This window comes from Aethalodelphis obliquidens, unplaced genomic scaffold (genome assembly GCF_003676395.1).
Source record: "Aethalodelphis obliquidens isolate GAN/ISIS:26980383/991018 unplaced genomic scaffold, ASM367639v1 scaffold64, whole genome shotgun sequence".
Classification (NCBI taxonomy): domain Eukaryota; kingdom Metazoa; phylum Chordata; class Mammalia; order Artiodactyla; family Delphinidae; genus Aethalodelphis; species Aethalodelphis obliquidens.
This window is the reverse complement of record NW_020838008.1, coordinates 277,622-304,814: the sequence shown is the minus strand read 5'-3', so window position 1 is coordinate 304,814 and position 27,193 is coordinate 277,622. Positions and strand designations below refer to the sequence as shown.

General features: G+C 52.7%; 3 protein-coding genes across 10 annotated transcripts; 1 reads left to right on the top strand and 2 right to left on the bottom strand.

Moving 5' to 3' along the window:
- Window positions 1-318: 318 nt before the first annotated feature.
- On the bottom strand, window positions 319-10,694 carry ARID3C (AT-rich interaction domain 3C). 2 transcript variants are annotated; one of them, XM_027088893.1, is made up of 7 exons: window positions 6,658-10,694; window positions 4,750-4,822; window positions 2,778-2,961; window positions 2,339-2,628; window positions 1,618-1,800; window positions 1,296-1,385; window positions 319-837 (listed from the first exon to the last, which is right to left on the bottom strand). In XM_027088893.1, exons 1-7 carry the CDS (start codon window positions 6,976-6,978, stop codon window positions 737-739), a joined length of 1,242 nt encoding a protein of 413 aa, XP_026944694.1. In that variant the 5' UTR covers window positions 6,979-10,694; the 3' UTR covers window positions 319-736. The 2 variants fall into 2 exon arrangements, with proteins under 2 accessions (XP_026944694.1, XP_026944693.1); XM_027088892.1 differs by lacking the exon at window positions 1,296-1,385.
- Window positions 10,695-13,916: 3,222 nt separating this feature from the next.
- On the bottom strand, window positions 13,917-16,651 carry SIGMAR1 (sigma non-opioid intracellular receptor 1). 3 transcript variants are annotated; one of them, XM_027089024.1, is made up of 4 exons: window positions 16,372-16,651; window positions 16,046-16,246; window positions 15,820-15,912; window positions 13,917-14,988 (listed from the first exon to the last, which is right to left on the bottom strand). In XM_027089024.1, the coding sequence occupies exons 1-4, from the start codon at window positions 16,520-16,522 to the stop codon at window positions 14,762-14,764; spliced, it is 672 nt and encodes a 223-aa protein (XP_026944825.1). In that variant the 5' UTR covers window positions 16,523-16,651; the 3' UTR covers window positions 13,917-14,761. The 3 variants fall into 3 exon arrangements, with proteins under 3 accessions (XP_026944825.1, XP_026944827.1, XP_026944826.1); XM_027089026.1 differs by having other exon boundaries at window positions 13,917-14,770; window positions 16,372-16,648; XM_027089025.1 differs by lacking the exon at window positions 13,917-14,988 and adding an exon at window positions 14,997-15,230.
- A 6,076-nt stretch (window positions 16,652-22,727) lies between these two features.
- On the top strand, window positions 22,728-26,079 carry GALT (galactose-1-phosphate uridylyltransferase). Of its 5 annotated transcripts, none has more exons than XM_027089023.1 (11): window positions 22,728-22,864; window positions 23,164-23,333; window positions 23,590-23,665; window positions 23,756-23,804; window positions 23,929-24,058; window positions 24,210-24,266; window positions 24,420-24,542; window positions 24,827-24,959; window positions 25,062-25,145; window positions 25,466-25,620; window positions 25,888-26,079. In XM_027089023.1, exons 1-11 carry the CDS (start codon window positions 22,840-22,842, stop codon window positions 25,966-25,968), a joined length of 1,083 nt encoding a protein of 360 aa, XP_026944824.1. In that variant the 5' UTR covers window positions 22,728-22,839; the 3' UTR covers window positions 25,969-26,079. The 5 variants fall into 5 exon arrangements, with proteins under 5 accessions (XP_026944824.1, XP_026944820.1, XP_026944821.1 ...); XM_027089020.1 differs by having other exon boundaries at window positions 22,749-22,946; XM_027089021.1 differs by having other exon boundaries at window positions 22,749-22,968.
- The last annotated feature ends 1,114 nt before the right edge of the window (window positions 26,080-27,193 follow it).

Below are 27,193 nucleotides of genomic sequence, written 5' to 3'. Positions count from 1 at the left end.
AGGTTGCATATATAAATATACCCATTATTCTAAGATTGGTCCATTCCCATAGAATAGTAGGAAGCCCCGTGAGTCTTCCTAAGGTTCAAGTTGGAGTCTTCTAAGGTTCAAGCGATTAAGTGTCGTGCCAAGGACACTCAACAGTGTAGTGGCAGAATCGGGATTTGAACTCAGGCAGTCTGATTCATGAGACTGAGCTCTCCTACTCATGGCCTTTGCTATTCTGTCTTCTCTGAGAACCCCTGGCCCAACACAGCCTGTGCATACCACATAATTCCTCCCCGACCCACAGGCCCAAACAAGAAGGAAAGGAGGCACTGGAGAGGGAGGGACCGCAGCTTTATTATGCAGATGTGACCTGAGGGACATCTTCACAACACCCCAACTCAACCCTTCACCTGGCTCCTGAAGAGAAGCAGGTCTGACTTGAAGAGGTGGAGTCCTAGAGATGATATTGACACAAGGGAGCACATGAGGAGATGATGGGGGTTACCGGGGTAAGAACTCTTTGGTAGATGCTGCTGGAGTTGGCCAGGGAGGAGATGCCCTCCTTTTGCAATGAGGTAGATGTAACATCAGAAGAAATCTCTTTGGCTTCAAGTCCACATGGCATGGTTGAGGGGGGGAGTGGCCATTCCCAGGTCCTAGAATGGGCACCTTGGAAGAATGGGTTGGAGGGGTGTCTCCTCCCCCCCTCAGCAATGGGGTTGGGACTCTCAATTTCAGGTGTGAGCTCTCAGGGTGAGGCGCTGGAAGGGGGCCCCATCAGGGGTGGGGGTGCAGGGTTGGCTGGGCCCTGGGAAGCTGGCACGGGCTGGCAACGGGCAAAGAGGACGCCTGGCAAAGGGGTGAGGAGATGGTAGAGGGAAAACACAAGCAGAAAAAGGCGAGGCAAAGAAACAGAAGAGGGAAAAAAAAAGTCAGTGTCCTGATTGCTAGAACACCACACACAGAGCCCTGCCGTAACCAATGACGAAAAGCCCCTCGAGTCAGTTAGAGACTCCTGTGCCAATACAGATACCCTCCAACAACTAAACAAGAAATATTTACACTGATACATAGGCCCATGACAAGACATCCCATGGTATTCATGCCAGAGAGGTCATGCCTTGGATCCCATGCCATGTAGACACCCCCTTTAATCCATGCCAGTGTAGCAATCCCCTGAACCCCATGTTACCCATGCAAGTTTGGATATCTCTGAACCTCATGCTAGTAGAAAAAGTCTAAAATCCCCATGCCAGTGTAAATACCCCTGACCTCATGCCAGTATAGACAGCCTGCAGTACCCATACCAGTGTAGACCACCCCGTTGATCTCTAGGGCCATGTTGATACTGCTGATACCACTGCCTGCCAGATTGAGAGGCCCATCCAATTGCTCTTCTGTCCAGGAGGGGGCAGGGGAGTCACATTTTGGGGAATCAGACTTCAGACTTACAAGCTCCCCCCTCCATCCCTATAGAGAGCCCCCATTCCAATTCCGCCCCACACCTGTAATCACAGAGTTGTCTACTGAGGGATCTATCTGCCCCACCTCCAATGCCTATGGGGTGATGGGTCTGTCCTCCCTCATTGTACAGGCCCTAAGCCCTCTCAGCAACAAGCCCCTCCTCACCCCTCAAGGGAACCTTGCCACGGGGCAGGAAACTGGGGGGTGCGCCGTGTCGAGGTGGGTCCATGGGCCCCATCAGCACAGCCCTCTTCTCTGGGGGCTCCTCTGGTGCCACCTTCTCACGTGCAGGTCCAAAGGCTAGGCCCACAGGCAGTGCCAGTCGAGGGGTTGGAATTCTGCTCTCCTCTGAAAAAACAGGTCATTTAGCTCCCCTGACCCAACCAACCCTGTCTCTGCATCTGGTTCTCCCCACAGGCCTGGGACCAAGGGAGGTCATCCAAGCTCAAGCACCAAGTTCAATCTCCCCTCCCTTCCAGTCTCCGAATAGAGGCTCTGAAGCTGGAGAGCCCCAGAAGGCCAATATATCTGACTAGGTTTGTCCCAGACAGTTTGGGGGATTTCCTTGCTTTCGGTTGTTAAATAAGCCAGGAAAAACAGGAGGCATAAACCACATGCAAATAGGATCCCTGGTGTTGAATGAAGCTGCTCTGGATAAAGTACCTTTTCCTGAGCTTCAGGCCCACACCGCAGTAACCCATAACCCAGAGCTCCCAAGGACCCCTAAACCTAAGCATGCACCAAACCTCAGTGCCCTGTCAGTTCTTACTGTCCCCATACTTCGATGTTCCCACACCTCAGAGTTTCCACGTTTTAATGTTCCCTATATCTCAGCCTCCCCCTAGGTCTCCGAGACCCTCAAAGTTCAGGCGCTCTCCCCTCACACCTTTCTTAATGGGGCTCGGGCTCAGCTGCGCGCAGGCGTGCGCCGGCAGGCCGGAGGCGGAGCCCCGAGCAGTGCGGGGGCCGGGCGTGGGCGCGGGAGGGGCGGGCCCGGAACCCGAGGCGGGGCCAAGAGTGCCCCAAGGGGACTGCCCCGCCAAGCCGAAGAGTGGGGCGTTGGTGTAAGCTTGACGACGGCCTTCCCGCCGGTTGCTGTCGATGGCGGCCTGGAGCTCCCCCGGGGAGCTGAGCGCCCGCGTCTCGCACTCGTACGGGTACAGATACTTCATGTACCTAAGGGCGGACGGGGTGGGGTGGGAGGCTGGGCCCAGCTGATCAAGCCCCACCCCCGGACACGAACCCCCGGGGCCCTCCGCGCCCCGCGCCCCACCCCCGCTCCCGCGCCTTGCTCCCACCGCTCGCGCGCGCGCGCTTGGCCTCACTGGGTGCGTAGAGTGAAGGCGGCCGACGTGATGGTGGTGGGCAAGCTGAGGCCGCGCGTTACCTCCCGCCACACCTTGCGGTTGATGACTTCCACCAGACCGCCCTTGGCCGTCACCAGGCGAAACAGCGCGTACAGGTCCAGCACCTGCTTCGCCATGATGGGCACACGGTTCACTGGCGTCCCTGGTCGGGGGGTTGGCAGAAAGTCAGGACACTAAGACGGAGACCCTGTCTGCGGGCATCCTCAGGGACTCGAGGAGTCGGCTGCCTGGACCTGCCTGGGTGAGCCCCAGGTACAGGGCGGGACCGTCAAGAAAGGCGGGGAACAGGGAGTGATGGGGAGGTGGGATTGCAGGCAGAGCCCACAGAGCCCCCAAGGCCTCCATTGTAGTAGGAAGGGTGGGAGGCTAGACCAGGGGTTGGCAAACTTCTTCTGTAAAGGGCCAGATAGATGGTAAATGTTTTAGGCTTTGCAGGCCAAACAGTCTGTCAGAACTAATCCACTCTGCAACTGCAGCCTGAAAGCAGCTATAGAGGATATTTAAAGGAATGAACGCGGCTCTGTTCCAATAAAACTTTATTTACAGACTCTGAAATTCGCATTTCACACGTCCAGAAATGTTATTCGTCTTTTAACTTTTTTCACTATTTAAAAATGTTAAAAACATTCTTTTCTCATGGGCTGTTAGATTTGGCCCGCAGGCTTTAGTTTGCCAGCCTCTGGGGTAGACCATAGGAAGGACTTCCTGACTGTGCTGAAGAGCCAGACTCCCCTAAGCAGCGGCCCGGGGTGGCTGCCAGAGGCGGGAGGATGGTGGATGGGAGAAGAAGCAACCCCCGCCTCGGCTCGCCGACTCCGCAGTCCCCGCCGCCCCCGCCGGCCAGTCCTGACAAAGGGGCCTGTCTGCGCTGAGCGATGGGCCCCAGTTAATTCCTTACCGATCCCGTCCCCTTCCGCTGCCGCCTTTGGACCCGAACAATTAGCTGCGGCCTGATTAATGGGGGGAAATTATCGGTCCCGCGGGATCCCCTCCCCCCGCACAGGGAGCAGAGGAAGGCAGGGACCTGAGGGAAGCAGAGCTGGGAGGAAGGGGGCGCTAGGATCTGCTGAGACCACCCTACCCCACCCCCCAGTGGAGGGGAGACCAGGAGGAAGGGGCAGGGAGGAGACGTTGGGACCAGAATGACCGGGCCTTTCTGGGGAGCCAAAGGACCTGGAGCCCCACGGAGGGTTCCTGGTTAGGAAGGGACCCGAAAGGGGTTCTGGGCCTGCGGTGGGGGCCTGAGAGACTTTGGCCAGCAGCTGCACTAAGGGAGGGGGGCAGTGAAGCCAGTTAATTAGCAGCTTATCAGGCCGCACTCGTGGAGTGAGTTAATTAGCTTTGTAGAGAGAGATAATGAGTCAGTCTTCCGACCCATGAATCTGGGGAGAAGCCTAAGTGATGGACTGCCGCCCAGGCTGATCCCCTCCTGGACCCTTCTTGCATTCACTTCTGGCTCTGAGATTCCCGGAAAGGAATTCCTTCTCCACAGCCCCTGCCTACCCCTTGAGAAGTCCTCCCTTCAGTCTAATTCCAGTCCTTCCTGATGCAGAACACCTTGGGTGTTTCCTGCCTGAAGCAAGGGGAAACTGAGGAGAGACAAGGCTGGAAGAGGACCAAGGCATTCCGATCCCACTCCCCCAATTCTGGGAACCCCCCCCCACCCCAGGCCAGCCTCCTGCCAGTTCCCCCTCCCACCCTCCCAATTGATCCCACACTCATTAACCTGCCAGTGGGCTGGCCACTAATTAATCCCTGGGTGGAGAAGGGGGGCAGGGTCAGAGGTTAAAGACGCTGTTGAGGGCCCAAAGGATACATGCTGCCAAGCCCAGGCCTCTGCAAAGAGGACCCAAACTGAGGACTAAACCCTGGGGTTTCCCTTCCTCAAGCCTGGTAAGTGGGGGTCCTTCCCTTACATCAACCCACTCACCCCTCTTCTGCATGAAGCTAAACAGGTCATCCAGAAATTCTTTCCTCTTGGGGTCTGCATCGAGCTCGTACAGCTGGGGAAAAACTGAGGTCATTTTCCAGCTCTGCTACCCAGCCCCCACCCCACCCCGGGACCCTTTGGACTCCAACCCCCAGATTAAGGATCCCCAGCTGAAGGGGTAAGTAAGTTCTGAAATGTAGACTTCCTGAGAGAGCATTGGGTTCTCTCCCCTGGGGGCAGGTGTGGGCACTTTTTTTCCTGATACACAGAGACCCCTCTACTGGCCAGTGGTGCCCTGGGCAGCTCAAACCACCCATCTGGGAAGTAGGGGAAGAGAGAAAGCTACGGAGGCTTAGCCTGCCTTCCAGAGCCCCTGGGAGGAAGTCAGGCTGGCGCTGTGTTCCACATTGAGGAAACCGAAGATATATCTGAGCCACTCGTTCACTCATTCATACCTGCAAGGGCTTCTTGCTGTTCACATGTTTGTGTGCCAGGGGTGGGGATGAGGGGCAGAGATGCCTCTAACCCATCCCTCAGGAAAGGTGGATGCTCAGAAAAGCTCCTGGATGGAAACCTTGGGCCCCTCAGCCCACATATCTTCCAGGAACAGCTTCCTGCACTACAGAAGCTGCCCCACAGAGGCAATGGCCCTGAACCACCCAGGATCTGTAGGGTCAGGACTTGAAAGGTCCAGGGGTTATCCCACCTATTCTCAGTCACCTGGAGCTCTACTTCCAGTATCAGCTCTCAAATACCCCCCAGGAGGGACAATCCCTAAAGTAACAGAGTCTTTTACCCAGAGTGACAGTCCCTGCATAACACCCATAGGTAACACTCCACCTGCCAATAAGAACTCTCAGAGCAAAAAAACACCCATGAGTAACAAACCCCAAAGATGCACCTTTAGATCTACACTCCCACAAGAACTGAGCCCTACGTCTTAAATGGATACCCACAAAAAACACACACAGTCTCCAAGTAATAATCCCCAGAATTACACCCAGGAGAAACAGTCGCTAGAGTCACATCTCCAGAGTAACAGAGCCCCGAGTAACACTATCAGTTTTACACTAACACCACAGAGTCTAAGCATAGATGAACACTTCTGGAAAATACCCAAAACCAACACCCTACAAGTAACACCACCAGAATAGCACACCTAGAATCTCAGCCCTGCATAACATCTTCTTAATGACAGCCTAGAGTAGTGCCTTCGAATAACGTCCAGATGGGTTCCGCAGGGATGAAGAACCTCAAATTAAGGCCCTGTGAGTAAGGTCTTATCATTCCCAGCTGTACAGGAGCCTTTTAGTCACACTGCGGCTGTAGTGGCCATCACAGGCTGGGAACTGTCACCCATAGAACTCAGGCCAGGGAGAGGACATGGGTGGGGAGAATGTGACAAGGAAGAGATGAGGTGGGTATCAGCTTGCCAAAGGAGCGGCAACCTCCATTCCACTTCCAAGACAGAAGTAGACAGCCCAGGACACCCCCACTGGTCACTGGAATATGACCTTGTGACTTGATGTGTGAGAAGGTATGGTAGTGCTGGCACTGGAATCCCCAGATCCCCCTCCCTCAGAATCCTTGAAGGCTCCTGCACCCCTCCCACTTTCCCTTCCAGCTTCACCAAGAGCCTCCAGTCTGTCAGCCTCCATGTTTCTGGGCGTCTCCTGCACCTCACGGTGTGTGCCTACGCACTTCTTTCCATGTCTCAGTATGTCTGTCTCTCCCTCCCAGTCCCCGTCTAGCCTTCAGTCTTCCCACTGTCTCTCTCCAGGTCTCTATGTCTCTGTCTTTCCATCCTGCAGAGCGCAGTGGGGTGGGGGTGGGGGGCTACGGATCACCTTGCTCTGCTTTTGCCCAGAGAGTAGGAAGGGGGAGGGCCTGACACTGAGAGGGTCCTACCTGCTTGAACTGCTCCTCATAGGTCCACTCATGGGGATGAGGTCCAGGGGGCTGGCTGGAAGGTGAGCTGGTGCCCCGGGTCCCTGGGTGGCTCTCCTCGGCTGCCACCTCTTCTGTGCCAGCTTCCTCTCCTTCCTCATCCTCTTGGGCATCCTCCTCTTCCTCAGCTCCAACCTCCCCCAAGGCCCCGTCGGGGGCCTGCAGGGTCCGGGATCCAGGAAAGGAAGGCCGCGGCGGCGGTGGTGGTGGTGGGCGTGGAGGGGCCAAAGGCCCCACCCCCTGGGCCAGTCGGGCTGCCTGCTGTCTCTGCAGGGCCTCCATTACAGCTTCCAGGCGCAGTCCCCCCACTGGTGGGCCGGCTGGCACCAGGCGCTGCCCTGAGGAAAGGGCTGCCTGTGGAGGAGAGAATTATGCGTGTTGCACCCACTCCCCCAAAGCCCCCAACACAAGGGGAGGTGGTTATGGATTCAGGGAAGTGCAGGGGGGCCATAAGGAAAAAGACAGAAAGACAGCTTTCTCAGAGGTGGACAGAGAGGTAAAAAGAGCAGGAGAGACAGAGACCAGACCCAAAGAGACAGAAACAGACGTTGACCGAGGACAGGTAGAGACTGAGCAGATCAAAGAGGGTGACAGGGACCAAGAAACAGAGAGAGATGGAGGAGAGAGAGATCCAACAGAGAGGGAGAGAGACAATGACAGGGAGATATGGGGATAGAAATGAGAGATGGCGAGAGACAAGAGACTGAGAGGGACCAAGGTGGAGGGTGACAGAAATATCAGACAGAGACAAGAATGGAGAAACAGAGACGGGGAGAGATGAGATTGATAGAGATATCCGGTAGAGAGACCGGGAAGGTAAGAGAGAGAGAGGAGCAAGAGATAAATATCAAAGACCTGGGTGACAAGCAGTCCAGGGAGACTGACAGACAGACAGAGGCAGAGGGAGACAAATACTGAGGCCGGGGTTGAGAGAGAACAGGCAAAGACCGACGCAGCAGGAGACAGAGACAGAAGAAAGAGATTAGAAATAGAGACCGGGCAAGACAGTAAATAGAGAGGGACAGAGACAGGGAAAACAGACGGAGAGACGGGGCAGAGACGCAGAGGACTAGAACCGAGGAGGAGAGGGAACAGAGGATGCCGGGGGTAGAGCCCGGGACGGGGACAGCAGCGTCTCCACGCCCGCTCTCTGGCTCCCCGCGGCCACACTCACCAGCCTGGCGCGGCCCGCTGCCCCCGGCGTCTCCACGGCGCTCCCTCCGCTCAGCCCGCCTGTCGGGCGGCCCCTGTCTCAGCTCGGTTCCCTGTGCGGGGCCCCTGCCGTGCGCTCCTGCAGTCGCGCGCTCCTCTCGCCGCGGGGCGCTCACTTGCTGCTCTGCCGGCTGCGGCCGCGGGGGCGGGACCCGCGAGGGGCAGGGCGGGCGGGGGCGCAGCGGAAGAGGCCCCGGTGGGCTCTGACGCTTCCAGCCCCCCAACAGGTGTCTCCCACCCTCCATACAGCCAGATTCGGGGGTGGGGGGGAGAGGGCGCTGGAGTGCTGCTGGGAATCGTGCAAAGGAGAGTGAGGAGTCCACCACCACCGAACTCCGGAGCAGGGCCCCTCTCAGCCTCACAAGTCAGGGGAGGGGGGGTCCCCACACCCTTACTCAGTGCCTGGCATCCACATACAAACATTCGTGTTCACACACCAACACACCCTGTCACAAGTTCAAGGTACACAGCCGCTCTATCTCACATACTTGGTTATATAAATACTACAGCGCCAAAGGCCTGGACAGGCTGTGATCTGAGGGGACTCACTCTGTGGGGTGCTGGGGTGAGACTGGAGGGCTTGGGCAGAACAGAAGCTTCTCCCCTGCCCTGCCCAGGTGCTGTCCCCAACTGCACGCACGCTGCAGTTTGCACAATACACGCACATGGTGGTGAACTCACTTCTGCACCCACACACTCAGAGGTCTCTGAGCTCATTCCACACCAGCAGCAGGGCACACATACCACCTGCAGGTACAAAGCCACACGGCTTTTAGCTCATTTGACGTTCTATTATGGAAATTTTCAAACATATACCCAAGAAGAGTGAATAATATAATGAACCTCTGGCAATCCTCAGAATTTCAATAGTGATCAGCATTTTGCCCATCTTCACATACATCCTCCACCCATGTTTGCATGACTCCCCAATCTCTAGCTCCAGACACCTTTAGCCAACTGCTCCAGGCCCACCCTACTCCCAGTTATCCTCCAGATGCTGAGATGCTGTTCCTCAGCAGCCCTGGACCCCACTCCTGTTAAGCACCCTCATCCGTTCCCCAGTTTCTTCCTGTGCGGAAGGGAATCGACCTACTAAAAGCATTGAGAGTCACCGGGAGGTGATGCCAAGTGTGTGAGTGAACAACACGCCTCTGTAGGAGTGATACCTGGCATAGGTGTGAAACTCTGCTGTATCAAACTCAGCACCAGGGAGCACCACCTGACCTCATTCATACCCAGTGAGGCACACTGGTCTCAGGGCCAAGATTCCTCTAGGGGGCAGAAATTCAGAGGTAACTTTTGCCTCCTCCCCAACCCTCTCCCAATGAGTCTGCTCCTCTCAGACCCAGCTTGCCCTGGTCTGGACCACCAGCTCTTCTCACCAGGATCTTGTGGTGGGTGACAGCCCCCTGCTCTGTCTCCAGCCTCCACCCTTGTCCCCAGCCCAGCTCCCACTGTGGCACTAAGTCCACATTCTCTGTGGCCCATCTCTGGCCAGCCACACTGAGGCTCAGTCCTGCTCACACTCCAGTGCCCACCCGCTCAGATTTCAGGTCTGACAGCCAGTCAGATCCCACTTCCATCAAGAGGCATTGGTGATCCAACCACCTTCAGATCCAATGCCCCTGCCCCCATAGCTTGGTGTGGTATAAGTTCTCCTGGGGCAGAGTCCAGCCCTCTCTGCTGCCATCCCTCTCCAAGGCAACTCCTGTGCTCAGCTTGCCTCCCAACTGCGCCCCCCACCCAGCTTCCCTAGCTGCTCAGAAGAGAGAAAGTGCCTGGAGAGAGATGAAGTTAAGATTCCTGTTGGAAAGGTAGGAACTGGCTTGGGGACATTCCAGTTGAGGGTTTGGAGATTGCTTTGGAGGGGGTGGAGAGGGGCAAGGGACTTGGACGCTACTCCCAAAAGAAAAGAATCAATCAAGCATAGTAAATTCACCTTTGGGGTCTGAGCCAGGAGGGTACAACTGGGGAGGGCAAAGGGGAAGGAATAACCTGACTGGAACCTGGTTTCTCTCCCTCTCCATCTGTGAAGAGGAAAGGCTGTCTCAAACCCACACATAGCCCCCTCTGATCCTATACCTCACAGAGACAGACAGACTGACCTAGACATCCATTAATCCAACACATACTTACTGAGCACTTACTTTATGCAAGGCACTGTTGGACACAGGAGTAAATAAAACAAAGTCCTTATTATAATGGCATAATTCCAGTGGGGGAAATGTATATTGTGTCACATGGTGATAAGTAAAATGTAGAAAAATAAATCTGAGTTGGGGGGAATAGAAAGGGAAGGGTGCCATTAGTTACCTATTGCTGTGCAACAAATTACACTCAAACTTAGAAGCTTGAAAAAACATCTATGTTTTCACAATTCTGTGGATTGGGAATTCGAGAGTGGCTTAGATGAGTGGTGGTGTCTTTCATGAGGTTGTAGTAAACATGTTGGCTAGGGCTGCAGTCATCTGAAGATTTGACTGGGACTGGAAGATCCACTTTGCTCACATGCTCTGTTGGCAGGAGGCTGTTCTCCCTAGGTGGGCCTCTCCATGGGAGAGGACCTCATACCAGAGTGTCCTCCCAACATGGCAGTTGGTTTCCCCCGGAGAGAGTGACTAAAGAGGGAAGAGTGCTTTTTATGGCCTAGTTTTAGAAGTCTCACACTGTCACTTCTGCCATATATTAGTTGTTAAAAGTACATAACTAAGTCCAGCCTGCATTCAAGGGGAACGGAATTAGGCTTCACTTGTTAAAGGGAAGAGTATAAAAAATTATATGGAGGTATTTCATTTTATTTATTTATTTATTTGGTTGTGTTGGGTCTTAGTTGCAGCAGGTGGGCTCCTTAGTTGCGGCTCGCTGGCTTCTTAGTTGCGGCATGTGAACTCTTAGTTGAAGCATGCATGTGGGATCTAGTTCCCTGACCAGGCATCGAACCTGGGCCCCCTGCATTGGGAGCTTGGAGTCTTAACCACTGCGCCACCAGGGATGTCCCCTGGAGGTATTTTAAAACCAACACAGAAGGGCTGATATTACCCAAATGTTAAGGGAAGGACTCGCTGAGCAGAAACTGAAGGAGGGGAGGAAAAGCCATGCAGTCAGGAGAATAGCAGGTGCAAATATCCTGAGGTGGAAGTGTGATGTGTCAGAAGAAAAGCAAAGAGGCCACTGGGCTAGAACACAATGGCCAAGGTGTACGGTTGGATGTTTGGTCAGAGGTAACATAGACCTTGGAGCAGGTTCTTGGAGGCAGTGAAAGGACTGAATGAGATGGGAAGCATTGCAAATGTCTGAGCAAAGACTGAAAGTCTGACTCTGGCTGTTGTGTGGAGAACCCTCCACAAGGGATGCAAGCATGAGGCTCAATTAGGAGGCCTTTGCAGTAATCCAGGCAAGAGATGATGCTGGCTTGGACCAGGGTGATAGCAGTGGGGGTGGCAAGAAGTGGTTAGATTCTGAATATGTTTTGAAGATAAACCAGACACGATCTGTTGATATCTTGAATGTAGAATGTGACAGAATGGGAGGTATCCAAGATGACTCCAAGGTGTTTTGGCCTAGGCAGCTGGGTAAATGGAGTTACCCTTAACTGAGGCAGTAAAGACTACAGGAGGTGCAGGATTGGGAGAGAAATCAGTTCGCATTGAACACTTTAAGTTTGAGATGCCAATTAGATGACCAAGTGGAGATGTCAAGTGGAGATGAAAGTGGTCAGATATCTGAATCGAGCTCAGAGGAGGTTTAGACTGAGACAAAATATTAGGCATAAGGTACATAGATGGTCCTCAAGATCAAACCATGTTGTTGCAAATAGCAGGGTTTCCTTCTTTTTCATGGCTGAATAATATTCCATTGTAGATATATACCACATTTTCTTTATTCATTCATCCTTGAGGGCATTATGCTAAGTGAAATAATCAGATAAAGACAACTGTTGTATGTTCTCACTTATATGTGGAATCTAAAAACAAACAAACAGGGCTTCCCTGGTGGCGCAGTGGTTGAGAGTCCGCCTGCCAATCCAGGGGACACAGGTTTGTGCCCTGGTCCGGGAGGATCCCATATGCCGTGGAGCGGCTGGGCCCGTGAGCCATGGCCGCTGAGCCTGCGCGTCTGGAGCCTGTGCTCCTCGACGGGAGAGGCCACAACAGTGAGAGGCCCATGTACCACACACACACACAAAATAATAATAATAAAAATAAAAACAAACAAAAAGACTCAAGTCACAGAAACAGAGAACAGATTGGTGGTTGCCAGAGGCCAGGGGTGAGGCAGGGCCAGGGGGAAAATGGGTGAAGGTGGTCAAAAGGTAAACTTCCAGTTTTAAGATAAGTAAGTCCTGGGGATGTAACGTACAGCATGACTATAGTCAACAGTACTATATCGTATATCTGAAAGTTGCTAAGAGAGCAGGTCTTGAAAGTGCTCATCACAGGAAAAAGCTTTGTAACTATGTGAGGTGATGGATGTTAACTAAACTTATTGTGGTAATCATTTCACAATATAGACATATATGAAATCATTATGTTGTATACCTTAAACTAACAAAATTTTACATGTCAATTGTATCTCAGTAAGACTAGTATATAGACATATAGATGGTATTTATCTATTTATTTATGGCCACACCGTGGGGATCTTAGTTCCCTGGCCAGGGATTGAACCTGGGCCCCAGCAGTGGAAGCATCCAGTCCTAACCATTGGACCTCCAGGGAATTCCCTAGATGGTATTTAAAGTCATGAAATGGTTGAGATCACCTCAGAGCAGTGTAAACCTGGGAAGTGAGAGGCTGAGGAAATGAGCCAGATCTAGCAAAGGAGGCAATGAAGGAAGAGAGCAGTGTCCTGTAAGCCACAGGAGTCTTTTAAGAGTAACTGTGTCAAATGAAAGTGAGAAGAAATAAACACTGGACTTAGCAACAGAGATGGGGAGGGGCCTGGGAGCCTAGTCCTATGTGAAAGGTAGGGATGACAAAGGGAGCTGAGGCATCCCTAACAGATGGGGGCTCTAAGCCTAGAGGCAAAGCTGGGTTACAGGGTGGGAGAAATCCTGAGGCTTGGCTTTGCAACCTGTGATCAAACGGAGAGGCTCCAGACAGGACCTGTCATGGCCAACACTGTGGTGGTGGTAAGGTGTCAGGATGGCCACCTTGCCTGGGCCTCACATTCATTCTGAGCCACATATTTAGACTTTTGATGTTGCTTCCAGATGGTTATACATGTAGTCTTTTATATTTTTACTCATTAGAATATCAAATTTTTAGAATGTACATTTTTTTATAATCATGTTCCTTCCATTTTTAATATAACAGAATCCTAAGAAGTGAGAGGCCTGGGCCTTGCTCATCTTCAGAACAGGGCCAGGAGGAGGGTGAGGCAAGTGCAGGACCCTTGGGAGTGTGTACTTCAGGCACCTCTCTGGCCTCATCCTAGCCCCAGCCCCCCACTACCTTAAACACCACCAGATAGTGTGCCTGCTCCCCAGCCCCGGGAGCCTCCACGGAAGTGGGGAGTCCTGGAAAAGGCAGACTGGAGAGAAAGAACTCCTGCTCTGGGTGGACGTGGACATGATACCCTGGAAACCTAGAAAAAAGGAGTTGGAGAGTGACTATGCCTTTCAGCCCAAAAGTGGCTGCACACTGCCACCCCGTGGTCATCCAGGGCAGGAGTCCCGGGACTGTGCCCAGAACAGCACTGGCAGAGAGGAGACCAAGAGCAAGACACACACCACCTCACCCAGCCATGAATTCCTGAAATTGTGGCATTCAAACCTGGTGGAGAGAATCTTATTAAACATGCAGATCTCAAGGCCTCAACCCAGAACTGATCTCTGGGGATTGGGCACAATAATCTGTAGAGTCAACGAGCCTGCCAGGTGATTCCTGGGAACACTGAAGTATACAGTAAAAAGCTGCTGTCATAAACTGAATCACACAAGGGAGAGGCCTTCCTGAGGCCCCCAGGAGTTAGAGGTCCTCCTGCTGCTCAGACACGAAAAGAAATGAAACTGTTCAACAGGTCTTTATTGACAGACACAGATAGATGGACAGAGAATGCAGCAAAGGCAGTGTCTGGAAGCTGTAGTAAGTGTCTGTGTGTGTGCGTGCAGAAAAGGCTTTCTCTAGGCCAGCGGCAACCCCTTGGACCTGGGCCCACCTGTCTAGGTCCTCACCCCAGCACTGGGCCCTCAGCTGAGGCCAGCCTCCCCATTATACCCTGGAGGGAGGTATAACCTCAGCATTTGCCACATTCTTCTGGTTCTCCAGCTAACTTGGTTGCGAGGGTGGGGACAGGCCATGAGGGTACTTGCATAGCAGGGGAACAGAATGGGGTAAGGCATATGGTGAGGACAAGGAGATGAAGGGGAAGGGCATCACAGCTGCAGGTGAAGGGAGCCTCCACAGGCAGCTCCTCTTCTCCCTCATCCCCCCCAATGGCTGCTGGGTTGAAGGGTCAGACCCAGGCAGTTTGTAATAGCCACCCCCATCCCTAACTCCAGAGCCTGACTAGGGGCAGAGAAGCTCTGGAAAGGCCTGAGTTAGTGAGTCGAGCTTGTGGGATATGTGCTCGAACATGACTGGCCCCTTTGGTATACGTGGGGGTCCCTCTCTGCATGGGTGTGAATGCGTAATGCTGCCGTACACACAGGATTCAGTATCTGAATGTGTGTCCCATGTGTTCCCATGACTATGTTTGGTTGTATGCATGTGTGTCCCTGCTCATACACCAGGAACTCAGTATCTGCATGTTGTGAGTATGTCCATGTCTTTTCACGTGGGCTCCAGCAAGTGGATGTGTGCAGGCCTGCCCGCTCCTGTCCATCCACAGGTCCTCCTTCAGGCCTGGCTGGTCAGGCGTCCTGGCCAAAGAGGTAGGTGGTGAGTTCAAGCCGGAGGCCCCGGGCATAGGCTTGAAGAGTATAGAAGAGGGTGAGGAAGTCCTGGGTGCTGAAGATTGTGTCAGCCAGCGCGAAGGCCAGGGTAGATGGGATGACACCCCGGCCGTACTCCACCATCCATGTGTTTGGCCCCCACTCCACAGCCGTTGCCTCACCAGGCCCGTGCACCACTGTCTCCCCTGGGGGGACAGGGAACACCCACATGAAGAGCCTGGCCCTGCCCTCCCATTGCCACCACCTCCCTAGCCTGTGGGCTCTCTAGGGGTAGGGAATGCAGAGGGAGCTTCAGGAAAGGAAAAGCCTTACCTCACTGGCCTGGCTGCCCATCTGCAAGGGTACGAGGCTAAGGTGGCCACTCTTAAACTTTCCTGTGTGGCATCACCTGGCTCATGTCCTCTCTTGGGGGAAGCTTCACCTGGCCCTGCACCATTGTTTGGGAGTCATGGAGGTCTGTATTCCCAAGCCTAACTCATGTCAAGCAGAAGTTTAGCTAAACTTGGGCCTGTTAGATAGGGAGAGGTGAATATAAGACCTGCCAGGCTTTCTGAGAAATGTACCTGTTCAGTTACAATGTCATAACTTGTAATATGCTTGTATATTCGTAACTTGTAATATGCTTGTCGTAACTTGTAATATGCTTGTAATATTCAACCTCAAACTTACTTATAAGTCCAAATGTTTCATTATACGCAAGAGGGAAGACAACTGTCTGCCTTGTCTTTGGGGGCATGAGAGCATTTCTGATCTCCCCAACAACTGCTGGAATACTGGATCATTAAAATCAGACGTGGTTAACAGGGAGCTGTTATGTTTTGTTTCCATTTGACAGAGGAAGGCAACAGAGACCCTGAACCCTGCCTCAACCAACCACCTGGGGCTTAACTAGAGGGCAAAGGAACTAGGACGAGGGCCCTTCAACGCACCCCTTTTCCATGCCATGGCTCTTTCCTCCAACTATAGGCACCCAAGAATGAAGAGACCCACCTCTCTAACAGAGCCACCTTACCCACCTGGGTAGAAGACCTCGCTTTTGGTAGTGCCCTCTCTCCACTGGTGGAAGGTGCCAGAGATGATGGTATCCGAGATCTCAGCCCAATAGCGCCCTGAGAGACAATCAAATGGACACTGAATATCAGGGTATCCGCTCCACTCGACGGCCTGGCCGAACATCAGGAAGGAGGGCATGGGCCCTTGTACAGCCCCAGCCTCCCAGTCCGGCCCGCCGCCAGCACTGACCCGAGTGGCCGCTAGAGCCCAGGGCGGTGCCGAAGAGCAGCACGTACTCGGACAGGGAGGCGTGCAGAAGGCACATGGCGCCCATCCAGCCTCCCGCGTTCACGAACACCCACTGCAGCTCCTCGTCGGGCAGCACGTGGCCTGGGTGCAGGCGCCGCAGCTCCACGATCAGCCGAGAGAAGGCCAGCTCGTGGTCCAGCCCTGGCGGGGGCAGAGGAACAACCAAGTCAGGGCCAGCATCGGTCACGAACTGGGGAACGGTGCCCCCGGAACCTCCAGCTACGCCCGGCCCTCCCCAGCCCCCTACCCTCCACCTGCCGCCTCACCGGCGTACTGCCGAGCCAGCTGCGCGATCTCTTCATGCTGGAAGACGAAGCTCTGAGTGCCCAGCCAGTGCCAGACCACCTGGGCCAGCACAGCCGCGGCCGCCAGGAGCAGCGCGGCCCACGCCCACCGCCGGCCCACGGCCCACTGCATCCCAAAGGGCGGCCTGGCCCAGCGCAGCGCAGAGAGAGGTGGGGGCCTAAGGCTGTGACCCTCACTGCCTCCGTGTCTCCTGGCGCGCCGTCTACGACCCGTTCCCCCGCCACCGCCGTGGTACGGCTCGCCCTGGCCAATCGGAACTGCCAGGGCACCGGGGCACCGCCTCTCGGGTCGAACCATTATCTCTCGGAGAGCCGGGTGCGCCGAAGGGCGGGGCGGTGCCGCGCGCGTCAGGAAAGGGGGCGGGGCCAAGCTCTCCTAGCTGCAGGCGTTGGGGTATCTAGGCACGCTCTCGCCTAGCGCCGTTCTACTTGGGGTTGCGGGGGTGGCGGTGAGACCCAGAATGGACTGGCCCGCCTGGGCTCACTGACCGGTGAAGCAGGCAACCCGGAAGCAGGGCCTTCCGGACTTGTGATGGTTAAGGCCCGCCTTTGCTAGCACAGGAGGTGGGAAGGAGGCTCTTCTACTTGGGAACGTTACGGACGGCTTTTGGAGGCGGTGACACCTGAGCAGTGTCTTTAAGAGCGATGGGAAGGGCATTCCAGTGAGACCTACTCCAAGAGCAAAGGCATCAAGGAGAGACAGCGTGGGGTCTTCCGGGGGCCAACAATTCATTCTTTATTCTGAAGTACAAAATATGAGAGGAGGGCCTTGTAAGCCAACTGAAGGTTATCGGCGGCGGCGGGGATTGTGGGGGGAGGGAGTGAAAAAGGAAGAGAAGCAGAAAAGAAACAGAAGAGAAAAGAGGCAGCATAGTGCTGTGATAAGAAAGACACTCTGGACAGGACTGACTGTGTTAAAAGCCTGGCTCCCGCCACCTACTGGTTGTGTGATCTTGGGCAAGTTACTTAAACTCTTTGTGACTCAGTTTTCTCATCTGTAAAATGGGATGAATAAAAGTACATACCTTTATTGTGATGAAGACTAAATGAGTTAATATTTACAAAGCAATTAGTGTCTGGCATGTGGTGTCATATGTGTTAGTTATATCAATAAAACATAAAGCAGAAGAGAACTGGAAGAGTGTAGCCTCACACGTGAGAGTAATGGAATGGTCAACACAGTCAAATATAATTGAGTGGTCCTATGAAAAGACTGGAAATGGTCATTGGGTTTCTCAGTATGGGCATGTAGCAGAGATTATGCTATACATTCACAAATCCATTCCTTTTGCTCTTGGGCAGCCAGTCTACTTTGTAGTTAGGTGAGGCCATGTGATTGTGTTCTGTCCAATGAAGTATAGGCAGAAATGACATATGCCATTTCCAGGTCTGGCTTGTAAAATCTGTGAAATTCTTGACACTCACTTTCTTGTCTTATCTAATATAGTTACATACAATTAAGTAGTGGAGAATTCCAAATGCTGCATGGGACAGAGCTCTCCCTGTCTCCCACAATGGACCATGGTACTAAGCCACTGAGTTTGGAGGTTGTTTGTTACAGCAGCTAAGATTATTTACGCCGACTACTACAGGGCAAAAAACATATTATAGTGTACTGTGCGGGTAAGAGTAGAGGTTGGGAAGATGAACTAATTTTTGAGAAATTTGACCAAGAAGGGAATGATAAAAAAGGGATTATTTAGGGCTTCCCTGGTGGCGCAGTGGTTGAGAGTCCGCCTGCCGATGCAGGCAACGCGGGTTCGTGCCCCGGTCCGCGAAGATCCCACATGCCGCGGAGCGGCTGGGCCCGCGAGCCATGGCCGCTGAGCCTGCGCGTCCGGAGCCTGTGCTCCGCAACGGGAGAGGCCACAGCATTTAGAGGCCCGCTTAACGCAAAAAAAAAAAAAAAAAAAAAAAAAAAGGGATTATTTAGAGGAAAATGCAGGATTGAGGGAACATGATTTTGTATTGGCTCTGGCTTCTGTGACACTCCTGAGTTGACCATTCTTTAAGAACCCTGCGTAGCAGGGACTAGCAAATCTGGTCTCTGCCCCCTTGTTTCAGACAGAATCCTCTGGGACTGTCTAGGTCTGCAGCTCCCCTACCTGGTCTTTCAGAAATCTTCTCCAGCACACACTTTTATTTTTGTTTAGTTTTATTTATTTATTTTGTACTGTTTTGTATTTTTCTTTTTTAAAAAATATCTTTATTAGAGTATAATTGCTTTACAATGTTGTGTTAGTTTCTGTTGTACAACAAAGTGAATCAGCTATAAGTATACATATATCCCCATATCCCCTCCCTCTTGAACCTCCCTTCCATCCTCCCTATCCCACCCCTCTAGGTCGTCACAAAACATTGAGCTGATCTCCCTGTGCTATGCAACAGCTTCCCACTAGCTATCCATTTTACATTTGGTAGTGTATATATGTGAGTGCTACTCTCTCACTTCATCTCAGCTTCCTCGTCCTGCCCTGTGTCCTCAAGTCCGTTCTCTACAACTGTGTCTTTATTCTTGTCCTGCCTCTAGCCTCTTCAGAACCCTTTTTTTTTTAGATTCCATATATATGTGTTAGCATACGATATTTGTTTTTCTCTTTCTGACTTACACTCTGTATGACAGACTCAAGGTCCATCCACCTCACTAAAAATAACTCAATTTTGTTTCTTTTTATCGCTCAGTAATATTCCATTATATATATGTGCCACATCTTCTTTATCCATTCATCTGTTGATGGACATTTAGGTTGCTTCCATGTCCTGGCAATTGTAAATAGTGCTGCAGTGAACATAGTGGTACATGTATCTTTTTGAATTATGGTTTTCTCAGGGTATATGCCCAGTAGTGGGATTGCTGGGTCATATGGTAGTTCTATTTTTAGTTTTTTAAGGAGCCTCCATACTGTCCTCCATAGTGGCTGTATCAATTTACATTCCCACCAGCAGTGCAGGAGGGTTCCCTTTTCTCCACATCCTCTCCAGTGTTTATTGTTTGTGGATTTTTTGATGATGGCCGTTCTGACTGGTGTGAGGAGATATCTCATTGTGGTTTTGATTTGCATTTCTCCAATGATTAGTGATGTAGAGAATCTTTTCATGTGTTTGTTGGCAATCTATATGTCTTCTTGGAGAAATGTCTCTTTAGGTCTTCTGCCCATTTTTGGATTGGGTTGTTTGTTTCTTTGATATTTAGCTTGCATGAGCTGCTTGTATATTTTGGAGATTAATCCTTTGTCAGTTGCTTTGTTTGCAACTACTTTCTCCCATTCTGACGGTTGTCTTTTGGTCTTGTTTATGGTTTCCTTTGCTGTGCAAAAGCTTTTAAGTTTCATTAGGTCCCACTTGTTTATTTTTGATTTTATTTCCATTATTCTAGGAGGTGGGTCAAAAAAGATCTTGCTGTGATTTATGTCAAAGAGTGTTCTGCCTATGTTTTCCTCTAAGAGTTTTATAGTGTCTGGCCTTACATTTAGGTCTTTAATCCATTCTGAGTTTATTTTTGTGTATGGTGTTAGGGAGTGTTCTAATTTCATTATTTTACGTGTAGCTGTCCAGTTTTCCCAGCTCCACTTATTGAAGAGGTGTCTTTTCTCCATTGTATATTCTTGCCTCCTTTGTCAAAGATAAGGACACACCGTTTTAAAAAAGAGAAAGGCGGGCTTCCCTGGTGGCGCAGTGGTTGAGAGTCCGCCTGCCGATGCAGGCGACACGGGTTCGTGCCCCGGTCCGGGAGGATCCCACATGCCGTGGAGCGGCTGGGCCCGTGAGCCATGGCCTCTGAGCCTGCGCGTCCAGAGCCTGTGCTCCGCAACGGGAGAGGCCACAACAGTGAGAAGCCCGGGTACCGCAAAAAAAAAAAAAAAAAAGAGAAAGGCTAATTATTAGAGAAATGCAAATCAAAACCACAGTGAGGTACCACCTCACACCAGTCATACCGGCTATCATCAAAAAATCTACAAACAATAAATGCTAGAGATGGTGTGGAGAAAAGGGAACCCTCCTGCACTGTTGGTGGGAATGTAAATTGATACAGCCACTATGGAGGACAGTATGGAGGTTCCTTAAAAAACTAAAAATAGAACTACCACATGACCCAGCAATCCCACTACTAGGCATATACCCTGAGAAAACCATAATTCAAAAAGAGACATGTACCACTATGTTCATTGCAGCACTACTTACAATTGCCAGGACATGGAAGCAACCTAAATGTCCATCGACAGATGAATGGATAAAGACGATGTGGTACATATATACAATGGAATATTGCTCAGCCATAAAAAAGAATGAGGGGCTTCCCTGGTGGCACCGTGGTTGAGAGTCCGCCTGCCGATGCAGGGGACACAGGTTCGTGCCCCGGTCCGGGAAGATCCCACATGCTGCGGAGCAGCTGGGCCCATAAGCCATGGCCGCTGAGCCTTCGCGTCCGGAGCCTGTGCTCTGCAACGGGAGAGGCCACAACAGTGAGAGGCCTGCGTACCGCAAAAAAAAAAAAAAAAAAAAAAAAATGCCATTTGCGGCAATATGGATGGACCTAGAGATTATCATACTAAGTGAAGTAAGCACATAATGCTGGGACTTCCCTGGCGGTCCAGTGGTTAAGCCTCCACGCTCCCAATGCAGGGGGCGCAGGTTGGAAGCCTGGTCGGGGGATTAGGATCCCACACGCTGCACAACGTGGATAAAAAAGAAAAAAGAAAAGAAAAAAAAAGCATTTACAAAAGTAAATAAGCAAATAGTTAAAAAAAAAAAAGCTGATAATGCTTCCTGTTTTTCTCCATCTTGAATTCCCCTCAGGGCGCACCACAGTTGTGGGGCAGCTGCAGCGCTGATGCTGTAGCAAAATTTGTTGTTTACTGAAATAGCAAGGCAACATTCCCTTTCCACAAAAAGTGTATCTTTTATCCCCCTTACATCCCTATTACACGTGCAGCCAGTGGGACATGTAAAACTCTGGTTTCTTAGCTCCCTGCTCCCTGCCCTCTACCTAGTGGCCTCTTTAGATTCCAGTCTGAGGCCCCTGGGCAGAGATAAGGTAAATGACCTATGACCCAGTTTTTACATCTGAGCTCAGCAAAACACCTGGCTTGTCCTGGCCTGGTTTGGGGGAAGGGCCCTCACTGCTACTTCCCAGCTCCTAGCTCACTAGGTTTCTATCTTAAGGCTCACTGAGGGAATGTCCTGGTGGCCTAGTGGTTAGGATTCTGGGTTCTCACTGCTATGACACAGGTTCAATCCCTGGTCGGGGAACTGAGATCCTGCACACGGCATGGCCAAAAAGCAAACAAACAAAAACTCACTGAAGTCTCAGAGGCATTTCAAAGTATCAGGAAGAGCTTGGAAACTTGGGTTGAAATCTCAGCTTGGCCACTTATCCTCTGGGTGATCTTGAGGCCTCGGTTCTCCACTGTGAAATGGGGAGGAAGTTCAGACAATATTTAGATGGCTCTATAAAGTGTCAGGGGAGGAATTAATTTGAAGTTTATCCTAGTGTTAGCCAACTGGTTTGTTCCAAGGAAAAGTTGGAGAAGGGACAGGGGTGTGCAAAGGAAACACCTCTGACCCCACCCAGATGGTGGTTGGAGCTACTGATAGTCCTGTCCTCCCCACATTTTCAGATTTCTTATAGCCCTCTTACCCTGACCACTTCTTGTGCTTTGTGTGTGTGTGGGTATATGAGAGAGAGAGAGAATATGATTACTTAGCCCTTTTTTCCCAAACCCGTTTCTGCTGCCTGGTGGGGCTAGGGCATGGTTACGGTGAGGTACCCACTCCTCCAGATAGTACCTGAAGCCAAGGTTTAGCTGAAGCAAATCAAGCCCCACGGCCCCTCACTCCCACCTCCTTGCCTTTCCTCTGCCAGAGCCACCAAGCAGGTGAGTGAGGTGACTGTGGATCCAGAGTTATACCCTGACTTACCCTAGAATGTAAGCTCTGGGAGGGCTGAGTCTATGCCTGACTCGTGCACACAGGGACATCCCTTTGTGCCATGTGGAGCCTAGGGGCCTGGCACGTGGTGGTAGATAGTAAATATTTGCTGAATGACCAAATGAATGACTTTAAGAAAGCAAATAACTCTTGTAAGCATCCTGGAGCCGAGGGATCTGTGGTAAGCAGCTTTCACAGAGGTTCTTCCAGGGTAGTTAGTGGCTTTGGCCCTAGATAGAATGGGATCATCAAAGTCGCCCCCTGTAGCTGTAGGCAGTCCTGAACTCCGCCCCCAGGTGGCCGGGCCGGCCCTCAGACAGTCACGTGCTTGCGGCTGTCCAATCAGCGAGGGCGGGGTGAGGGCGGGGCGGAGCCGGGCCGACTAGGCGGTGGGGGCGAGGTGAGCAGGTAGAAGTTACCGAAGGTATCTCCACCCGAGGCCTCCTGGCGCGCAGGGGAGCGTGTCCTGAGCGGCGCTGGCAGGCGTCGGAGGCGGACGCCATGGCCACAACCTTCCGGGCGAGCGGTAACCGCAGGGCGGCCGGGACTCGCTGGGAAGCAAAGCTGAGCCCTCCCCTTCCTTAGGAAGTTGTCGTCCCTGCCCGCAGGTCGGCGCGCCCACCCGTCCAGGCACGCGCGGCGAAGGGACACGCCGGTGTTGGGGCTGCAGACTGATTGGCGCTGGGAACGCCCAAGCTCTGGCCTTTAGCTCCTGAGTAGGGTGGGGACAACAGGGTGCATCCGAGCTTGGGCCTGCTGGTGGGTAAGACCCAGGGGAGAAAGGGGCATAGGGCTTTGTGACTGATCTTGACGGTTTGCCTCCAGAGCATCAGCATATCCGCTACAACCCGCTACAAGATGAGTGGGTGCTGGTGTCAGCGCACCGCATGAAGCGGCCCTGGCAGGGGCAGGTAGAACCCCCGCTTCTGACGACAGTACCCCGCCATGACCCCCACAACCCTCTGTGTCCGGGGGCCACACGGGCCAATGGAGAGGTAAGTCTTTAGATCCTACATCTGCAGGCTGGGCCTGGGGGGAGTAGTTTCCCATCCACTGCCCTTAGAGCTTCCCTTCACCCTACAGGGGAGTGGACCCTAGCCCTTCGCCCCACAGGGGAGTGGACCTCTGAGTCATATCCCACCAAGTCTTTTTGACCTCAGAGTGGCCTTCTTCCCGCCTTGTAGCCTTGAAGCCCATCAGATGACTGGTGGTATGGGCCAGCAAATGCTTCTAGCCCATCCTTGTCTGTAGGTGAATCCCCGCTATGAAGGCACTTTCCTGTTTGACAATGACTTCCCAGCTCTGCAGCCTGATGCCCCTAGTCCAGGTAAGTTGGATCTAGCTGCTGTTGGGGAGAAAAGAGGCTGGACCTTGTTGGGGGACTTCTGTTGCAGAGAGTGATACCCCTTTATCTTAGGACCCAGTGATCACCCCCTTTTCCAAGCAGAGGCTGCTCGAGGAGTTTGGTAACTATGAATTTCCACTCTTACACCCTTCAACCCGAGGCCTGGACTGAGCACTGGGGTTGGGCCCTGCCCCCAGCTCAACGAGCCCTGTATCTCTGTCATCTCTCCCTCCTTTACCACCTAGTAAGGTTATGTGCTTCCACCCCTGGTCGGATGTGACACTGCCACTCATGTCAGTCCCTGAGATCCGAGCTGTCGTTGATGCATGGGCCTCAGTCACAGAGGAGCTGGGTGCCCAGTACCCTTGGGTGCAGGTCTGTGAGGTCGCCCCCTCCCCTAGATGGGCAGGGAGGGGGTGGTGCAGTTTGGTTTTGGGAAGTGGCATTTTTATTTCCACAGGTTGTGTTTCGGAGGGGTTGACTTGCTGTCCTTTTGGCTATAAAGCTCCCTACCCCTACTTCATAGATCTTTGAAAACAAAGGAGCCATGATGGGCTGTTCCAACCCCCATCCCCACTGCCAGGTATGTGTGTCAGGGGCTTCAGTGGATATCTGGACTGAGTCCAAGACAGTGTGGGGTGGGGAACTGGAGTAAGGGAAAACAGAGGAAGTATGCTAGTGATGTGGAGGCTTGGAGGTGAGGGATACTGTCTGCTCTTCTCCTCCCCCTTGACAGGTGTGGGCCAGCAGTTTCCTGCCAGATGTTGCCCAGCGTGAGGAGCGATCTCAGCGGGCCTATCAGAGTCAGCACGGAGAGCCCCTGCTAATGGAGTACGGCCGCCAAGAGCTGCTCAGGAAGGTGGGAGGAAGCTGGATCTTCTGTCCCCAGGAAGCCCGTAACCTCACCCCAAAAAGGAGAGGTGTATGAAGGAGGAGGGTAGAAGGGAAGTAGCAGAGAGACTTGCTAGGAGGACATAGCAGTAAGCTAAAGGAAAGGTGATGATGGCTTAGACTAGGGTGGTAGTGGTGGAGTGGTGAGAAACCATCGGTTTCTGGGTACGTCTTCTCTTCTCCTTCCCTTGCCTATTTGCTGACCCCCCTCACACCCACCTTGATGACCTCATCTCCATTTGGTCGGCCTAGGACCGTCTGGTCCTAACCAGTGAGCACTGGTTAGTGCTGGTCCCCTTCTGGGCAGTGTGGCCCTTCCAGACACTACTGCTGCCCCGTCGGCATGTGCGGCGGCTGCCTGAGCTGACCCCGGCTGAGCGTGACGGTGAGTCTCCCAGGTGGGACCCTGGGGCCAGGCTTTGGATGGGGATGGTTCTGGTGGGGCCAGCATCTGGGCCCCAGACTGAGAGTCAGGCTCTGATTCCAGATCTAGCCTCCATCATGAAGAAGCTCTTGACCAAGTATGACAACCTATTTGAGACATCCTTTCCCTACTCCATGGGCTGGCACGGTGAGGCTTTTTGAGTACCCATATCTAACCCCAACACCATTTCTGGGCTCCTGGGTCCCAGCTTAGTGGACTGCAACTCCCAGCAGGCCTTGGAACACTTGCTGGGGAAGGGTTCAGGGCAGGGATGCTGGGACTGAGAGTGGAGAAGTGAACGTGGTGAAACTATGTCTCCCAGTGGGCTTTCCAATGCCTTGTCTCCTCTCTGGCAGGGAATGCTGGAAGATGTAGTTTTCAGGTACCTGCTATGGTCTGGGGGTAAGAGCTAGGCTGAAGAACTAAGAAAGGACCCTTCCCAACTATCTCTGCCTTCTTCCCACCAGGGGCTCCTATCGGATCAGAGGCTGGAGCCAACTGGGACCACTGGCAGCTACATGCTCATTATTATCCTCCACTCCTGCGCTCTGCCACAGTCCGGAAATTCATGGTTGGCTATGAAATGCTTGCCCAGGCCCAGAGGGACCTCACCCCTGAGCAGGTGTGGACTTGGAGCACCCTGGGTCCTTGGGTCCCCTTTTCCCTCCTATTTCCTCAAGGGATCCCAACAATCATGACCCTGAGAATCCCCATGACCTGGGTATTTCTAGGGACTCAGGAGCTGACTCCTTCATCCTCTGGCTATTCCAGTGGTCCTTCTCACCAGCCTCCCCACCCTGCATGCTCTCCCCCAGTGTCTAGCGTCTCCTAGCACTCACCATTCTGGGCAGCCCTTACCCTCTCTGATTATCCCCTTTCCCCCTTCCAGGCTGCAGAGAGACTAAGGGCGCTTCCTGAGGTTCATTACCGCCTGGGGCAGAAGGACAGGGAGACAGCAGCCATGGCCTGACCACACTGGCCACAGGGCCTTCTGCCTGAGGGAACTAGGGCCTAGGGTTTGGGCAGATGTGGGATCAATAAAACTGTGCTTCTCAAACTTTAATCACATATTCTAACACCAGAGGAGTGTGAACTCTGATCCTTGGGGGCCTGGGGTTAAAGGCCGAAGGCGTAGCTCCAGCCACAACTTTTCTTTGCCAACAGATGTGCAAAAACTTAAGGGCACAACCTCCCCACCTCTTTGCCCCAAATCTCTGAACAAAATTAATACTCAGTGTCATGTCTGGCTTTTACTCCTAGAGTAACAAAGGCATCCCAGTTTAAAATGGTTTTAGAAACCTTTGCTCTTGTCTTTGGCTGAGGCTTTGGGAAGGCCAGAGTCCCCTTTACTACCATCCCTAGGGTGTCAGCTCACCAAGCTTGGGACTGAAGGTTTGGTCGGAGTGGGTGAGCAGGATCCTTGTCCCATTGGTCAGTGGCTAGACCCTAGGCTCCTGGCCAGAACCCTGGCTTTGTGAGTGGCTGCAGCTTGGCTCTGCTCCAGCCCACAGAGGCTGAAGGGGCGGGTAGGGAACGTGTACGTGGCTTTGTGTCCTTGGCCTTTCCAGACTCCCACGTGCAGTGTGTATGCACGGGCTCTGTACACCTCTGTTGCCCCTGTGCCCCAATCATTGCACAGGGCAGAAGACAGCTCTGGCAGGGAAGGGGTGCCAGAGTTAGGAGCCTCAGGGCCATGGTAGGAGGGGATGGTTTTTGGAGTGACCCTGGGTCTACCCCCTCCCCTCTGGAGCTGTTTCCCTGGCAAGACTGTAACTGTGGGAATAACAAGTCATACAACCCAGGAGACATGATGCCACCTAGGGTCCTCCAAACTTTTAGGTGAGGACAGGAGCTTGTGAGTAATACGGGAATGGCCAGAACACTTTTTGTCTCCATTCTTCTCAAGGGAATTGAGTCTCTGGGAGGGGAAATCACACAAGGCTGGACAGTGATGATCTGACCCAGGAGAACCTTGGCTGCCTGCCTTCCGGTCCAGGATTCTTTCTTCCTAGAGACCCTGGAGGGGAAGGGTCAACTTGGAGTGTTACCCTGGTTTGGAAGAAGCTCAGACAAATGTACACAACCCTGGATGGGAGACATACATAGCTACACACACACACAGACACACACACACACACACACACACAGACACACACACACACACACACACACACACACACACACACACACACACA

Bases quoted from the DNA above. Each gene is read 5' to 3' on its own strand.
- ARID3C (XM_027088893.1), bottom strand. From the start codon at position 6,978: ATGGAGGCCCTGCAGAGACAGCAGGCAGCCCGACTGGCCCAGGGGGTG. The intron at 2,962-4,749 runs GTGAGTGGGTTG...CCCCCCGACCAG, and splicing joins TAGCTTCATGCAGAAGAGGG to GGACGCCAGTGAACCGTGTG. The intron at 838-1,295 runs GTATGGGTACTG...CCCCTTTGCCAG, and splicing joins CAACGGGGTGGTCTACACTG to GCGTCCTCTTTGCCCGTTGC.
- GALT (XM_027089023.1), top strand. From the start codon at position 22,840: ATGGCCACAACCTTCCGGGCGAGCG. The intron at 23,666-23,755 runs GTAAGTTGGATC...CCTTTATCTTAG, and splicing joins GCCTGATGCCCCTAGTCCAG to GACCCAGTGATCACCCCCTT. The intron at 25,621-25,887 runs GTGTGGACTTGG...TCCCCCTTCCAG, and splicing joins GGGACCTCACCCCTGAGCAG to GCTGCAGAGAGACTAAGGGC.
- SIGMAR1 (XM_027089024.1), bottom strand. From the start codon at position 16,522: ATGCAGTGGGCCGTGGGCCGGCGGTGGGCGTGGGCCGCGCTGCTCCTG. The intron at 15,913-16,045 runs GTCAGTGCTGGC...ATTGTCTCTCAG, and splicing joins GGGCTCTAGCGGCCACTCGG to GGCGCTATTGGGCTGAGATC. The intron at 14,989-15,819 runs GTGGGTAAGGTG...CTGTCCCCCCAG, and splicing joins AAGCGAGGTCTTCTACCCAG to GGGAGACAGTGGTGCACGGG.